Consider the following 17395-nt stretch of genomic DNA (forward strand, 5'->3'; position numbering starts at 1 on the left):
GTTGGCTGGAGCGCCTTGAGCCACCGAGCGGCGGCGCGGGATTGGCTGCGGCGCGGCCGGCGGCGGGGGCGCGGCCGCCGTGTAACGCGCAGGGCGGCCCCGCTCAGCCCGCTCAGTCGCCGGGCAGCCGCCGCCGGAGCGTCTGTGTCCCCGTCGGCCTCAGCACGCGTCCCGCCGGCCACTATGCTGGACCGCGAGGGCGGCTGGAGCGTGTCCTTCGCCGGCTGCGGCTTCCTGGGCGTCTACCACATCGGCGCCGCTACCTGCCTGCAGGAGCGCGCCCCGCACGTCATCCGCGACGCGCGGCACATCTACGGCGCCTCCGCCGGAGCGCTCGCCGGCGCCGTCCTCGTCGGGGGCGGCTCTCTGGGTCAGCGGCGGGGCCCGGGGGAGCGGGGCGAGGCGAGCGGCGGGGCGAGCCCCGGGGAGGGGGCAGGTGCGGTGGGCAGGGCCCGGTGCGGCGGGGGAGGGCAGGCGCGGCCCCGGAGCGCTCTCGGGCCGCGGGTCCCTCTGGCCGGGCTGGCTCCGCTTCTCTGCTTCTCTTTGCCCCTAAAACATGTGCCCATGGGCGGCATAAAATCCGTGGCGCAGGGAATGGTCTTGGCGATGCCCGATGCGATTCCCACCCCTGCGTAGCCGAAAGGTCGGAGTTACTCCCATGTGTGTCCTTCTGAGGGGCTGCTCTCGCTGCCCCTGTCCAAAGTCCGGGAATTAACTGGGAGAGCGGGAGGCAGCTGAGCCCTAGCACCCATCAAAGGAAGTGGGCCAGCCCGGTCATCAGCTGTAAACAAAGTGTTTGCGCTTCGTTGGGAAATAGAGCATCTCCCTGCACGTGAAGTGCTGGATAGCTTTATCTTGCTTCCTCTAAAGCTGCTCCTTTCTGGGGTAAGGCTAGGAGAGTTAAGGTCAGGGCTTAGTTTAGCTTTAATGTGCTTTTCCTCTTTAATCTGGGCACGGTGTATGTTGCAAAGGTCTCTTAGGTGTATGATTAGAAACGGTGGATTGATTAAAATCACTGATTTTAATTGCCATTTAAATAATAGAGGTAATCTTGTGTATTTATACTGGATAAAATATAATAGTTTGCAACTAAATATAGTGTGCTTTGTGAAATACACACTTATTTTCTAGCAGTGGGGAAAATGCACCTTTACCTATTTAGGGCTCATGAATATACATTTTTCTAATGAATTAAACTTGATAAAAGCTATCAAAATATCAAGGTATTTAGGATAGCGACTAGATTGCAATTTAAAAAACTGTATGAAATATCTGGAAAGCTGAAAGTGGTTTTCTCTTTATACTAAAGAAATCCACTGAGTAAAGCAAAAAATCTCATTTATGACTACACACTGATTGTTTTTGCTAGCAGTACCCTTGCCTGGTTTAGAACTAGAGGAGTTCGTAAATTCAGATTTCTTCTTAGAAGAGGAGGAGAACAATGAGTACCTCTTTTGAATTTGGAGAGGTTTGTGGGTTTTGCTTTTAAATTTCTGAGGAAAAACATCCACAGACTAAAACAAGCAGAAATTTTCTGTAAGTACAGGAGAGCAGTGCTGTGAAATGCTCACCCCTGCTGCTTTAGCCACTGAGCTCTAGCACATAAGCTTAATTTCTTCAAAGCTTTAGCAGTAAACTTGTGCTACTTAATTTAATGTTGCTGTAATGTCCAAATATGACACACTTGAGTTAATGTGACCCCGGTATCAGCTTTTAAAACAAATCATATTTTTCCCCAGTAGCTGGTATTTTTAGAACATACCCAGTTTTAAGTCTTAAGTCATTGTAAATTATTTGAGAAGGAAGCTGTCTTAAATATTTGAAGAACTCTTAAGCCCAGAAAATGTATATTGTTTATTTGGCAGCATGAGTTAATAAAAGCTTTTAAATCTTTCAGCACTTTAGTAATTAAGAGTTGTAGATTTCAAATTATAACCTTTCCCAATTAATACCAATCTCATATGCCAACTGAGATTTTTGATTTTCTCTCTCTAATAGAATATGTGTGTGGTCACTGTCCAAGGTAGCAGATTCTATGGGCAAGTGTGTTTCTACTGGGGAAAAAAAAAAAAAGTATCACTTGTGAACGTTGGAAGACAATTCCAGCCACCCACGTTCTAAAATCTGTGAATTGCTGTAAATTGAAAAAACTAATAAGGTATTCCCATGCTAATTCTGGGAGTTTCTAGCTGTGGGATTTTGTGAGCTTGTGTGAAAGCAGAGAATGGTAAACAAGCTCTAAAGAATCACTGTTTTGTAATAATAGGATGTATTTTGTGACTTTGTATCATATGCCTCTCTTATTCTGATACACTTTTCTGTGCAGTATTTGTTGTTCCTGCAGTTGGAGGTGTTAAGTCCTGTGGGGTTTTTTTCACAGTTGCATTTTACTGTGAGTAGACAGAGCCAGCTCTTCCCAGAGATGAGCAGAAGGATGAGAGGCAGCAGGCACAAGCTGCAACCTGGTGAATTCAGATGAGGTGTAAGGAAAAGACAGTTGCCATGAGGGTGGTAAAATAATGGAACAGGTTCCCAGAGAGGTTGTGGGATTTCCATCCTTGGAGATGTTTGGGGCTTGGCAGGACCCAGCCCTGACCTGTCTATGTGCTGCTGCACACAAAACTGGGTGTGCACATCTGTGAGCAGGGGTTGTGGCTGGAATTGAAGAGCATATTTCATTTTTCACAGCCTTGTAGCCAGATGTTTTAAGTGATGGGTTTTATCTGTGATCCAGGTTAGCTGCTAGATAGAGAGTCTGTGGAACTTCAAATGTAGATAAATATAATCATTAACCATTGAATGGGGGAGAAGAAGTGTACTTTTACAGACTGACAAAGAGGTTTCTCTCACTAAATTTGAGGGAGGTTGGGAAGCTTAGCCATGAGTGTTGTTTTGAGGATGAAGTGCATTCCAGGCTGTTCCAAAATGGAATGTTAAAATTGCACTCCTTGGATGTCCTGGAGATCTGGTATTTTGAAGGTGCTGTGATCATCCATTGCAGTGGGGCACTTAAAGAGAGCAGGTTTAGTGGAGGCTGCAAATACAATGTCAGGTTTTACTCTGTGGAGTGAACATCTCAGGTTTTACTCTGTGAACCAAATTAATAATGAACAATTAAAAATAATAATACAGAACTATAACAAGAAACAGTTCACATTTATTAGGAAGATTAATTTCTTCAGCTCTCCTGTGTTTCAAAAATAAAACAGATGGACCAAGGTCTGCCTAAAATGCCAGTTTGGCTTGAGCTCTAGCCCTTTTGGAGAAGTTCCTATTTTGGTGCCTTTTGGAGAAGTTACTATTTTGGAATACACCAGCCTAAGAGGTAACTGTATTTTAGTCCTGTTGGAAGAGGAAGGGAGAAAGAAAAAAAGTTGGACTATTTTGAAGTCTGTTGAATTAATAACAAAAAGCTTTTTAAATTTTCAGTGTTTTAATAATCACATACTCCTAGATAGAACTTTTCTTTTTTTTTCCTTTTTTTTTTCTTTTTTTTCCCCTTGATTTGGAGCCATTCTCCTGTTTAAAATAGGTTACAATAAACAAAATATGTCTGCTTTTTTTTTTTTTTTTCCCCTGTGAATTTCAAGCATAGAAATTCTTGTACGTGGAGACAATGGGTAAACTGCCAAATCAAATTGCAGGTATTTGTTTGCTGTTAGGTTGTATTGTAGAACAAGCAAGTGACTTGCTTGGTGCATAAGCTTTCAAAACTATACTTGTTTTGGAAAAGGTAGTTATTGTGTATGCTTGAAGGCTTCCTGGCCAGAGTTCTGGTAGTTCAGTATTTTGGACTCCTGCAACATGGCTATCTTTAGAAAGCTTAGAAGATTGAGCATTGCTAAATAAAAAAAGGGAGGTGGTAATGAATATCTGGATGCATGAAAAATTAGAACTGCTAGAACTGCCTCATTCTGCTTTTGGAAATAACTTTGTCACTCGTCAGAATGTGACTTGAGCAATTTTTTAATTTGTGTGTAAAATGTGTTTTACTAAGTTAAACATATATTTGACCATGAACAGTGAGCTGTGTCTAAATTGTTTGCTGTCTTCTAGGGTGGGAGGTGGGGTCAGGCTACTGGTGTCAGTGGATTTGTGGCCCAAGATTTCCCTCTGTGAGGATGGAATGAAAGAATTGAAGTGGTAAAAATGGAGTGTGTCTGATACCTCAGATTTTTTAGAAATGCTTTTTTGGACATAGACTCTTGGTTGAGAATGATAAATGTTTAGTTATTGCTATTTTAGGGGGGGAATAACATTGTAGAAGGGTAGTATTTTTGGAAATTAATCTGAGCTCAAAGGCTTAAGCAGAGTTGTTGCCAGTGCAGTGCTCACATTTAACTTGATAAATTGAATTTTATCTGTTCTAGTAAGCTCAAGTATGTAAGTTCTGAAAATATTTTTAGAAGACCTTGTAGCCTATCACTCGGCTTGATAAGGTGTTACTTTGACCTTCCCCCCTTTCCTTTACCAAGCTGACAAGCAATTTCCTCAAAGTGTGCCCTGGAAAAATGTGACATTCTCAGTTCAAACAAAACATTGCAGGTGGATGAGCTGCTGTTCCTCCTGTGACTAAATGTTGAAAGGATTTTAGTGTTCTTCAGAACTGTCCTGTCTTCTGTAGTGGTTTGAAGTTCCCAGACGTAGATTTAACTGGAGGAAAAATTATTAATGTGTCTGTTACTGTAAAACTGCACCTATTTAGGTGGAGACCTGTGTGATGTATCATGGATCTCCTCCACATTCCTTTCCCATTGCTCTAAAAACTTCCCTCTTGGCATTCCTACCACATCACACTTCAAGCTCCCTTTAGTGTGTTTTTGTATCAATGAGGAGAAACGGTGCCCTGAAGCCTTAAGTTTGGTTCATCTTTTTATTTTTGCCCCTCAAAGATTGTGTTTCTGGGATGAATAATTCCTAATGCAAGCATCTCATACGGGTGTTTTAGGCTTAGAATCTACATCTTTATGTCATATAAATAGCTTAATCTTCACCAGGAGTTCTTTATGAAAGTCTAAAATGATTTCTTTGTCTCTCAGAAAACTCCTAAACTCCTTAAACTTGTTGGACAGTTACTTAGTCTGTTGAAAAGCTCTTGATTTTTCACTCTAGCAATAAGAGAGTTGGAGCTCTAGATCTGCTTTATTAGTCCAAGTGTGGGTTGTGTTTTTTGAGATATCTTCTGCTGTTAAATGCAATGCATCTTCTTTTCAGCTCAGGCTTGTGCAGATGTTCTGGCATTAGCCAAAGAAGCTAGAAAGAGAAATCTTGGTCCTCTTCATCCTTCCTTTAATGTGATAAAGATAATAAGAGATGGGCTGATGAGAAATCTTCCAGAAAACACGCACCAGTTGTCATCGGGCAGACTGTGTATTTCACTAACCAGAGTATCAGATGGCAAAAATGCCTTGATATCTAATTTTAACTCAAAAGAAGAAGTTATACAGGTATGTTTCTTCTTGGCAACTTTTAAAAGTTTCTGTGATCCTAGGTCCCTTTAACATCTTCTGTTGGATTTCTACTTAAGCATTTCAGGTATTGTGACTCTGACAGTGTTTTAAAGAGGAGTTCAGGCTTTTTTACACCAGATTCACGTACTGGTTTTCCCAGTCAATGTGTCTGTGAACTGTTTTAGGGAGGAGGTGCAAGGGATCAGTCATAAAAAGGGATAAATGCCTTTAAAGTGCTGTGGATCTAATGAAACTATATCCTTAGTGAATAAGAATTTAAGGTCATTCTTATAAAAGCAATGATCAAGAAACAGCCAAAAATAGCTTTTAAAAACTCGTAATGTTCATTACAAAGCTAATTTCATATGATCCCAGGATGCTGACATTTGTGTCCTCGGTCATTATTACTTTGATTACTCAGAAAATGTAGAGCTTGAATGAATGATCATAATCTTTTCCTTGCTGATCACCATTTCTAGAAATGGTCTTTTAGTGAGTCTTAGAATTTTTTTTAGATGGAGTATGATTAAAAAAAGATGCTGAATATACTCATCCTGTTTAAAACAATGCTTGATCATACCCTCTTTTTTCCCCCCATTTTTTGTTCAAGTGTTCTCACTTGGGATTTTTTTCATTGCTTGCTGTTTTTTGCTAATATCTTAAAAAAAAATAAAGATAAATATTAATGTCAGTAATGGAACAATTAACATTTAATTTATATGGTCTCCTTTTCTTACAGGCTTTAATCTGTAGTTCATTTGTCCCTATTTATTGTGGCCTCATTCCACCATCATTTAGAGGTGTGGTAAGTCTCTATTGTTAAGATCTAAAAATAATTCTAGCTATTCTGAAAATATTAAGAGAGAATGTATGTGGGGTTTTTTGTTATCCTGCTGTAAAACTAATACATTTATCATAGCTTCTACTACTGTAGCTGTAACAACTTTCCAAAAAAAGAAACTCTGAATGTGTGGAAGATATTATGTGTATCTTAACACACACATATTGTCTCTCTCTCCCACCTCTCCCCCCTAAGATGTGTTAATAAAAGAAGAAGGTATGATAAAATAACGAGTATTTTAACTTATTGATAAATATTTATTGAAGGAAGTGATGCTCTTTCATCTGCACAAATTTACAGGAAGAATCACCTATAATTGTTCCAAAAAACAATCTTGTAGTATAGTTTATTGTGCATCTTTGTGTTCTGGCTGTGGGTAGATCTGCCTTACAACTGGAATAAAGCTCTGTGTTCAGTTAGGTGTAAACAAAGCTTTTTAATGCCTTCTGCCATTTGTATTCAGTGTAAGAAAGCTTACTTTTTAGAGGTAAAATACCAGTATATTAGTATGTTCTATTGCTTCCCAGGAACTGCTGGTTACAAAACCTCTTAATACTTCATGGCTCTACTGAGCTCTCTAAAATCCTCCATTAAAGAGACAAAAGCTGCAGGAAAGTTGGCACGGTTTGTTGTGTAGGTGTTTTAATTACACCTCTGGAAGCAGATCTGCATTTCAAATCAAGGCAGTGACATTGGTGGCTTTTTGTTACCCTGTTCTATTCACTTGCATTTGCTTTCCTTCCAACTGTGGTGCTCCTTGCACAAGGAGAAGGGAAGGAAGGAAGAAAACTCTAAACATCTTTAACCTGTTCTTAAGGCAATTTGCAAGTATTAAAAGGTCAAGAATAGATGTGAAATGTATTTTTTTCCCTTCATGCTGAAATTTAAGCAAAAGTGATTAGAACTGTGTAGGGATTTTCTTTATCTGTACTTCTAAACCTTGTATGTCTCCTTAAACTCTTCCAGATTAAAGGTGTTATGAAAACAGGATGTTGGACTGAATCCAAGGTTGAGGTGGATCCAGGCTAATCTGGCTGTTCAGTTCTTGTTACCAGACAACAATGTTATTTTAAAAGGCTTAGTTCAGAGTACAAAAACATACAAGTGATGCCTAATTTGGTCATATTTTGAGGAAAGGAAGGAATCCTTCTATCCTTTTAATCTTTGCAATTATTTTGATAACGATTTTAATGCTTAGGAGGCATTTTTGGATGTAACTTGGTAAGAATACCACAGTTGCATGTGCTTGGCATAACTCCTGTAGGCTTAAGCACAATAGAATGTAAAGTATGTAAATTTTGTGGCATCTTGCCTGCTTGGCATTGCTGCATGTATACTGTAAAACAAAGGCTTAAGGATGACATTTAATAGGTGTATCTAACTGCCAATTCAAAAGCTTTTGGGTGTGGTGGCTTTTGTTTGGGTTTTTTACTCCTTTCAAACACAGCAGTGCTTTTAGATTTAAAAAATGACTTGGAGGCACAGCTGAGCAGATACTCCAAATCATGAAAATCATTTAGAGCAGTAGAACAGTGATTCAGATACGTACTTCCACCTTTTAATAATTTCTTGGGAAGGGTCCTCCTTTGCCAGACCTGTTCTATTGTACTCGATACTTCCACAAAGGACTTGGGGATTTCACTTGTACTTCAGTGACTGCATTACACACCTAAAGTTTGGCAGGAGCTACATGGGCCAGAGAGTGTCCTGGGAGGCTGACAGGCCATGAGCTGTCCTCTTCCTAATTCCTAATGTGTTTCTCAGAATGAGTATCAGGGCAACTGAAATTGATAATCTAGGTTGCTCCTGCTCAAATCACTGCTCTGTTACATTTATGTTTGACAAGGACCTACAGTTTAGGTCTGCTGAGCTGTTAGAAGGGAGGAAAATGCAGCCTCTGAGCCAGCAAAGCTGGTGGTGTGGGAACAAACCAGTTCCCTATAGCCTGGCTGGAAAGCTGACTGCTGTGAGCAAGGGGAGGGGCTGTCTGTAGCCACTGCAGCTGCTGCACTAGACAGCAGTTACCCCAAAACAGAGCACTTAGAGCTTGGATCTTCAAATATGTGAGGTGATGATGCACTAAAAGTACAGAAATTGGCCATTCAATGTGAAGGAGACAAAAGCATAACCTGGAACTTGCACACAAAGCACAATAGATGCCTGTGACTGTTGGCAAAGTTTCTGAAGTGCTGTCCATTTTTGCTCACACTTTCCTTATGTCCGAATCTTTTGTGGTGCTTTTCTATCAGATTCTAATTATGAAGAGTACTTTCAAGTTAGAATGGTTTAGTATCTCAGAACTTAAACTTTGAAGTGTAGAGCTGCTTTTCTCTGAGTGTTTTTCTGAGTAGGATTTTCATCTTTAAAATGCCATAAAGATACAGAAAAAACATAGAGAAAAATCCCAAACGAAATATGCTTGGGCTGTCTTATGGAACTATAGGTAGGAATGTTTATTGGCATTAGAGAACAGATCATACCACTCAAAATGTTTAGCCTGGGAGCACAAGCACAGGCTGTTCTGTTACAGCTTTAGGTGCTGTTTCATTCTTGCATGGGGACTCTGCTGGTCAGTTTTCTGCCTTTCAGATGTGTTGTTTCTGTTGTTTTTGTAGCGCTACGTGGATGGAGGAATCAGTGACAACTTGCCTCACTATGAGTGTAAGAACACAATCACAGTGTCCCCTTTTGCTGGGGAGTGTGACATCTGTCCCAAGGGGAAGTCAGCCAACTTCCATGAGATGAACGTGACCAACACCAGCATTCAGTTCAGCCTGGGGAACCTTTACCGCTTAACACAAGCACTCTTTCCACCAGAACCCAAGGTCAGCCCCTGCCTTCCTTTGGTTCAGCTGTCCATGTGAAAGCTTTTGCAGAAAGTTACAGTGTCTTAACATTTCATCCAGTCACATAAACTTCTCTGGTGACGTATCTTCTTTCTATTTTTTCATGTTTTGTCTACGTCCTCCTTGGTTTTAGTCTCTCTCAGACCAAAAAATGCATATCCTGCTATTGGCTTTCAGTGTTTATTTGGGAATTATCACAGGATTCTATCATAAAATCAACACTGGGAAATTAACGACTGTCAGTTTGTGGTCCTTTCATGTTTACCTGCTAAGAAATTATAAGAAGTTCTACAGCTTCATGGTTTTGTAAAAGTCTTAATTAATACTTGGCACAGGCAAGTTGCCTTTAAACTTTGCTCAGTGCTGTTAGTTGCAGGTCTGAAGGAGGAAATGCTCTTGAATTGCTGTTGTGGAAGTTGGAAAAATAAAAAAATAAAAGCAGACCTTTTCAATTGGCTTGGAATATACTACAGCAAAGAAGCAATTTTTCTGACTGCTACAGATACATTTTAATAACTGAGGGCTTTTTGACCACTTCAAGACAAATTTTAAATTCTACTTATGTGGGTTTTTGGTTTTTTGTTTTTTTTTTTTTTCTTTTTACTTTTTTACAAATACCCCTGCATAGGTGAGCTGGTATTGCATCTGGCAAAAGGTACTTTCATAGGCAAGATAAGTCTGAGCATGAGCATCAGAATTGCACATCTGATCTTTCAAAGCTTTGGGAAGTGAGAAGCACTGTGAGGGAAGGAGGGGAATTTGCATACTCCAAACACCCTGTTTCGTTGCTGCTAGCAGCTTCTGAAGGGCTAATCAAGGAAACAAGAGGGGAGGGAAGTCTGGCAAACTGTTTGCATGTGGTCCTTTTAGGTGAATAATTCAGTGCATCTGTAACAGCTGAAAGATAAGTTAATGTACATGATCATGTATGCATCATCACAGTAGCCATATTAACCTGAATCTGTTGAATTCCAGCAATTGTTGAGGTGATTTTTTTCTTACAAGAGTGGAAGGTGGATGAAAGTGGCTTTTCATTCTACAAAACTGTTGATCTCAAGTTGAAACTCTTTTTACTTGTCTGATTCATTTACTCTATATTTGCAGGTACTTGGAGAGATCTGTGAGCAGGGATATTTGGATGCTCTTAAATTCTTGAAGAAGAATGGTATGTTAAACTTTTAGATAGTTATTGGTGATATGGTCTTAAACTGGATTTAAAAAAACAAACAAAAAAAACCCAGATCAAAACAAACAAAAAGGGGAAGGGGGTTGTGTGTAGCTAAGAAGGGGGTTGGTCTTTGAGGCTTTTGGAGGGATCATGATAGTTTAGTTCTTGTAGAAATGCCATAGGTATGGTCACTGTTCACCTGAGGTAAGTTGTGCTACTGTACAAAAATTGAACTTTTGGAGTTTTGTTAAACATGTGTGAAGTAAATGTGAAGTGAAATTTCCAAAGAATCGCAGTTCCAGGCAAATCATATTATTACTTGGCTTTGTGTTAATTGTGAAGGATGGGAATAGACTACTGCTTCCCACTGCTCTGAAACCTGTATCTTCTGTTGCCTCCTCTCTGCTGTCATCCAAGTGACTTTCTGGTGTTCCAGAAGTGGGAGCTGGCTAACAACAATAGAAACTCAGTCACAGACAAACCTTGGTCTATATGAGGAAAGACTTTAGAAGATGACAACTTATAATGGAGCAGATGTTAACACCCAGATAAGTTCAGGAAGCAGCATTATGAGTTCTGCTATTCTACTCCTAGAATTCTAATAACATGTTTTATACTGATAATATTATTGCTCTGCAAGCTTTGAGACAAACAAGTTGAAGACAGTAACTTGATATTAGGATGGAGTTAACCATGTGTTAAATATGCCTAGGCTCTGTAGTCTTTGGCTGCAGAAACAAATTGGTACTGGGTCAGGTCAGAGGAATGGAAATGGAAATGGGACTTTTGCACTATTAGATAGTACCAGCTGCAGGATGTAATGCAGCCATTGATGTACTCTGCTGATGCCTGGTTACTGAATATTCAAGTTTTCTTGAAACAGTTCTCTTCATTGAAGAACATCACAGTTCTGTTTAAGAGCTTGATTTTCTATAATATTATTATTGTTATTATTATTTAATGAGAGTGTCCTGCTTTATAGCTTTTACCAGGTGATTAAAGCACAAGCTCTGCAAAGAGCCCCTGGTTTGTGGGTGTCTGTGCTAAGTTGGGTTTTGTTGCTGTCCTGCACCCACAGGTTTCCTGTGTGCTTGTTTCCATCTGCCACTAATGTCTGACATTCCTTGCAGTTCTTCTTTGGTCTCTCTGCCCCATGTCCTCTCTGTATTGCACTACTGTCCTCCTTTTCACACTGCTAATCCTGTGACCAACTTTGTTTTTATTCTCTCACAGGATTGTTTTGAGTCAAGCTTAATCAATGATAATTACAGCCTTTCCAAGGTCATTCATTAAGCATCACCTTTCTTATTAAGCTATTTCAATTGTAGGAATTAATCTCCTCCCCCCCCAACCTGTGACACTTCAAATATTTTCCTTTGCTAAATTCGCTGTATATTCTTTTGACATTTGTCTTTTACTAGTACTTGCAAGTAGGGTGTAGGTTCTATTGTATGTAGATATAGATCCTAGTCAAATTTGGTAGTCTTTTTTCATATATAATTTTATAATGGTTTTCTGGAAACCAAGTATGAATACACTTCTTGTATTTTTCTCTTTGTACTCATGATCTAGTGCTTGTTTCTAAGGTAGTTATCAGTGCTATTTCTTAATTGGCACTGGTTTTGCAATGCAACCCACGTTGATTTAGATCTGTACTTTGGATACAACTGAAAAAATACTGTAACCTAGTTGCTTTCCTTTTCAACCCTGTTGTAGCAATGCCTCAAAGTACTCATGTAATACCTGCCATGTCAAATTTCCCAAATATCTGATGTGTTTTAGGTGTTTGCTTTCAAATGCATATTAAATCAGTTTTCCTCTTCTCCTTTAAATTCTTTGCTTTCTTGCAGGAAAACAACTTTGGTAAATGACTGTATGTTTCCAGGGCAGTTTCACTTAATTGTTCACTTTTTTCCTTTTCTTTAGAACCGGTTTTAAAGTAAGACCTAAACCTTGAGGAGAGTCGTCACTGTGCTTAAACGTTTGTGGGATCCTAGGAGCAGGTGCATTTGACATTGGGTAGATGATGATGCTCCCTCAGGACAGGTCTTTGTACAGACACACAGCACCTCAGGTGCTGTACAGGTACTCAGGAGACCTGTGGATCAAACCTAAGTGAAAGCTCTTGACTCTTTCAGGTATTCTGAATGACTCAATTTATATCCACTTGTCCTTCACAAAAAGAAATCCTCATGAGGCTGCACAATACCACATTGACCATGGTAACAGAAGAAAATTGACAGAAAATAACAGAGTAGAAACTTTGAAAATGACCACCCTAAATGACCAGCTAAAGCAAAACCCATGGCCTTTGGAGAAGAGCATATTTGAGAGTCTACCTCCCCGACTTCGTAAAGGTGCATGCTTCAGGCTGTCTCCTGTAACTCTTGAGTGACAAATTTTTATTATTTTTTTCCCCATTAATTCTTAGATCTATTGCTCAGAAGTTTTGTATAATGTGTTTTGTCCCTGTGGCATGAGTCTGTGTTCCCATATTTTAAAATAGGATAGAGAAGGTTTATGGCAAGAGTGCCCTGAGATTAATTCTTTCATTTTCTAACTGAGCCTTATTCAGTAACACTTGATAGTGTTAACAGGGTATTACAAAACTCTAAAAAAATTATTGAAACTGCTTTCAAATAGTGTAACATCTTTTCCCAAATAACTATTCTTAAGCACTGCAGGAAGCTTGTAAAGAACAGAATGGATTCTATGCTCAGTTCTCTAAACTCTTCCCAATGAGGGTGATATCCTACCTGATGCTGCCATACACACTCCCAGTGGAGTCTGCTTACTCGGTTGCTTTACGGTAAGGAACTTGTAATGAACTCTGCTGGAATTATCATCATTTTGGAAATGTACTCATTGAGAGCTTTTTCAGTGTTGTAGGCATTCTGGGACTCTGGAATTCAACGGGTAACTGTCAAAAGACCTATTATTTCTGCCTCTGTGATGCATCCTTCTAAAGCCTGTATAGTCTAAGGCTAGATAAATAAACATTTTAAGAAGATTCCTAAATAATATACTCACATTACTAATAGCTATCTTGTAATTGCTCAAAAGGAGCACCCTTACTGTATTCTGCAAGGGTATCTGAACTCTCTCCACATCCTTCTAGTGCTTCTTTCTGAACTCAGGAGTGAAATCCACTGTTTACTTACCATATGAATTCTTTTTTTTTTTTTTTGTTTAAGATGACTGGAAGTTGTGGTCTTGAAGCAGGGCTTAATTTGATACGTTTCAATTCTTGTAGAGGAGAAGTTATGCTCAATGAATCCACCATGAATCCTAAGCTTTGTGCTTGCTTAAGGGAATTCCAGTCCTTGAGCTGCAGATATCATGACTATCTTTAGAAAATCCTGAAAAAGCAATTCTGTTAATCAAACCATATAGAACTCCAGTGAAGTATTTTGTTTCTGTGCCACTGAATGTGGCACTTGTGTACCTTTTTTGGTGGATGGGGAGGAAGCAAGTTTCCCCAGATTTCTCTGTGGGATTTTCCTCCCTGTCCCACTCTGATGTAGCTGACTTCTGATAAGGGTATCATAAGGAAAAAAAAGTACATTTGTGACATTGTTCTTGTTTTGCCTTCTCTTTGTTCTTCCAATTGTGCTTTTCTTTTGTTCTTCCTTCCTCTTCCACCTTGCTTTAAACTGACCAGAAAATTCCTACCACAAAGGTCTTGGAGACAGGAATATTTTGCAGGATTCCTGTGTTGGTCACAGGGTGTGGAATGCACACACTGATCAGCCACTCAGAGATGCAGTGATTTGTGCTGCCCCTTTTCTTAGCTTGTAGAAAAGAGATGAGTGGGCTAGAGGGGAACTCAGGGGGTTGGGAAGAAATGGGCATCTTGGTAGGGGAGTTGATTTGGGGAGAAAAAAACTGTTTTGGATGCGGGACAGGGTGTATGAAAATAAAATGCTGATTAAATCTACTGCAAAATACAAAAAGTATCTTTTGGTTTTGTGTGCAGGTTGGTAAACTGGTTTCCTGACATGCCTGCTGATGTTCGATGGATGCAGGAGCAGCTCTTTCGGATTGCTGCCACAGTTTATTCCCAGGCTAAAAGCAAGCTGTTCTGTACAGCCAGGTAAAGTGGAGTGCTGCTGCATGCAAATGATGCAGTTGTAGAAATTCTGTCTGTTTGAAAGCAGTTAAAGCCTTTTCTTGTATAACACTAGTTGGCTTTTGAGGCCATCTCTCTGAGCAGAAATGTAGTTCTTGTTATATATTTGCTATCATCCTACTGTCCTCTCTTCAGTTACTTGATAGCACATGTAATCCAGTGTCTTTGTCTTCCTTCTTTTTTTAATGATATTTCTGACTCCTGTCCACAACAAAATTGTCACCTTCCTGCTTTTACCCTTATTTAGCAGTCTCTCATATTCCAGTCTTACCAATCCTGAGTCTCTTAATCTGAAACAGGCTTTGGGAAGACACACAATCACCAGTTTGTCTCTGAAACAACTTCTAAGAGGGGTTCTTTGGTCATTGCATCATGTTTAAACACAAACACTGTTTTTCCTCTTGAGGAAAAGCAGCTCAAGCAGTGTTGAAATGTGTGTGTATGGCAAGCTGAGGTATTGTTTGTGAGAGGGCTAGTGGCGTGTTTTGTTGGGTTTCTGTAGTTTGGGTTTGTTTTTTTCTTTTTCCAAAAGCACTGCAAGAGGGGAGAGAAAAATTTAAAGAAAAAAAAAATTGGGTGTTCTTGGATAAAACTTCAGCTTCCTGTTCCTCGACTTGGAAAAGACTAACCTGGTGATCAGGTGCTTGTTTAGAGTGTAGACAAGTTCTGTTCCAGTTGTTCAGGTTGGTGATAATGAGCTGATTGTAAAGTGGAATGCAGAGATGGCCCTTGGGATGTTGAACAACTGTATTGGCTACTTGTAAACACTAAAAAAATGCCATTGAAACACTAACAATCTCCTTTTTCTTCCTCCTTTTTAAACAGGAAAGACAATTATGCATCACTGAGAAAATGTCAAACTGTCCCATCTACCATGGAATTTCATTCTTCATACTGCCACCTTAAAATGCCTCACTCTTCTGCACACATCCAGAGCTGGCTCTGGGAATCTTCATGCTTCATGCACTCAACTATGGAAGATGCTCCTGCTGATATCCAGGAGCAGTCAGACTTAAAGTCCTATCCTAATTTTCTCCCAAATCTTGATGAGTCTGTGTTGGAAATGGATGTCGACTCTTCCTCAGAGACAAGTTTCCAAACTGCTCTAGAGGATTAATTGGGAAGTAGATTCCACAGTTTCCAAAATTGAAATTTGGCAGAGAAACTTAAAAGCTGGACTAGGGATCACTTTGTTTATTGCCAATAAGTCTTGGAAAATTCCTTGTTTACAGCTTCCTGACAAATCTGCCTTGGGAATCTTACTGTTTTAAGGATTATGAAAACAGTGGCTGCTATACTAAGTAACAGAATATAACTCTGTCAAAGCACCAGCTCAATGAACTGTACTGAGACTTGTAGTTAAACTGTGTCTCTCTGGAAATAATTTTATTTTAAAAATTACTTTCAGCATAAAAATGTAAATTCTGTAAACAGATTGTTAGACAAACAAGCATAGATAACAGAACATTTTAAAAAATGTAATTCTTAACAATATTATGTGTTAGGATTACTTTTATAGCACTTAAATGAAAATTGGACTTCTACTCCCTTAAGAGGAATACACAAGTGAGTTTCTTAGTGGCCTCCAGTGTCCATTTGCCTTATATTTAAACATAGTGTTGTGTTTTTGGAAAGTTGTCTGCACAAGATACTGTAGGAACAGTATTATTCTAGGTTCTTGTATGTATTCTGCAGTTCATATTACCTTTCCTCTGTGGCTTTTTCCCTCTTGAAATACTTCAAGTGAAAAAGAGATGAGAAATGGGGAGCATTCCCCTGAAGTGTAAACAAGTTGCAGTGATTTCAGAGGATTTTTTTTTTTTTGGAACTTTATATTAAGTCTTAATACTTGATCAAGTATTGGAAAGTAGGTAAAATAGTGACTGTGGTTAGTAGCAAACTACTGTGTGGATGTGGAGAAGGTGTTAAACTTCAGATAAGATACTAACAAAAATCAGTGTATAGCAAGTGGTGAATGATGTTTAGGTTGTCTCTCTAATTGTTGCCCAATAATTTTTTATTTTTTTCTCCTCCAATTTGAGAGATTTGTCTTTCCTTCTTTCACTTCCCTCTTGTTAAAGGAAGAAAAAGAATGGTGTCCCTCCTGTTTCAGAGGTAGGATAACCCAAAGGGAGTTTCCCAAGATTGTCAGGAGCAGCAAATGTGTAAGACTTGGTGGAAGTATCAATATCCAGGGAGCTCTGCAAAGGTCTCAATAAGTTGAAAACTTAGCCAAATCATACCTCTGTTGAGAGATGGCAGCTTAAACCATTTCCACTACAAAGGTTCTGCATGCTTTTAACAAAGACGATGTGTTAGCTTATGAGTACATCTGGGAAGGAAAGAGATCTTAGGATTAACTGCTGTTCTGATGGCTTATCAGGTCTTGTGCAATCTTTAAGTAGAAGGAAGCAATCATGGCTTTAAGGTTGATTTGCACATATATTTAGGGGGGGGAGTGTGTGGCCTTGGGAAGCCTCTCCTTCAAGAGAGGGAATTCTGTGTAACCCAGGGAAGAGCTGCTTGAGGGCCTCTTGTCCAGGGAAAGGGGTTGGGTTGTGATGCTCAGGATCTGGGACGTGGGAGTGTGAGCTTTGGGCAAAATGTAGCACTTGAATTGGGCCTGCCTTTAAAACAGTCTCTCAGTTTGGATTTCCCTAAGCTTGAAGTGATGCATTTTAGAACATTCAAATGAATTTTAAGTTGGGGAGGACATGCTGAGCTCTCCATTTCTGTACTCGACAAGGCTGGTGCTACTTTACTTCAACTCTTCTGTTCATTTCTGGGATGTATATATCATCAGGCTTGCAAAAAAAAGTTGGAAATGTTACTCTAACTACAATTAAAATCTACAAGAACTGTTTTAAATTGTCTTAATTCACTAATTTACGAGTTTGTGTTAGAATTGAAGCAGGATGCCAAGTTTTGCTTCTGGTCGGTGTTGGAATACTTCTATTAACT

General features: G+C 39.6%; 1 protein-coding gene across 1 annotated transcript; it reads left to right on the forward strand.

Annotated features, from left to right (window-relative positions):
• The first annotated feature begins 115 nt into the window (after positions 1-115).
• On the forward strand, positions 116-15822 carry LOC138104289 (1-acylglycerol-3-phosphate O-acyltransferase Pnpla3-like). The gene is made up of 9 exons (XM_069003379.1): positions 116-370; positions 5215-5447; positions 6190-6255; positions 8907-9116; positions 10242-10302; positions 12444-12662; positions 12982-13114; positions 14282-14398; positions 15260-15822. Exons 1-9 carry the CDS (start codon positions 184-186, stop codon positions 15549-15551), a joined length of 1518 nt encoding a protein of 505 aa, XP_068859480.1. The 5' UTR covers positions 116-183; the 3' UTR covers positions 15552-15822.
• Positions 15823-17395: the final 1573 nt, after the last annotated feature.

Source organism: Aphelocoma coerulescens, chromosome 1A (genome assembly GCF_041296385.1).
Source record: "Aphelocoma coerulescens isolate FSJ_1873_10779 chromosome 1A, UR_Acoe_1.0, whole genome shotgun sequence".
In the NCBI taxonomy this organism is placed as follows: Eukaryota; Metazoa; Chordata; class Aves; order Passeriformes; family Corvidae; genus Aphelocoma; species Aphelocoma coerulescens.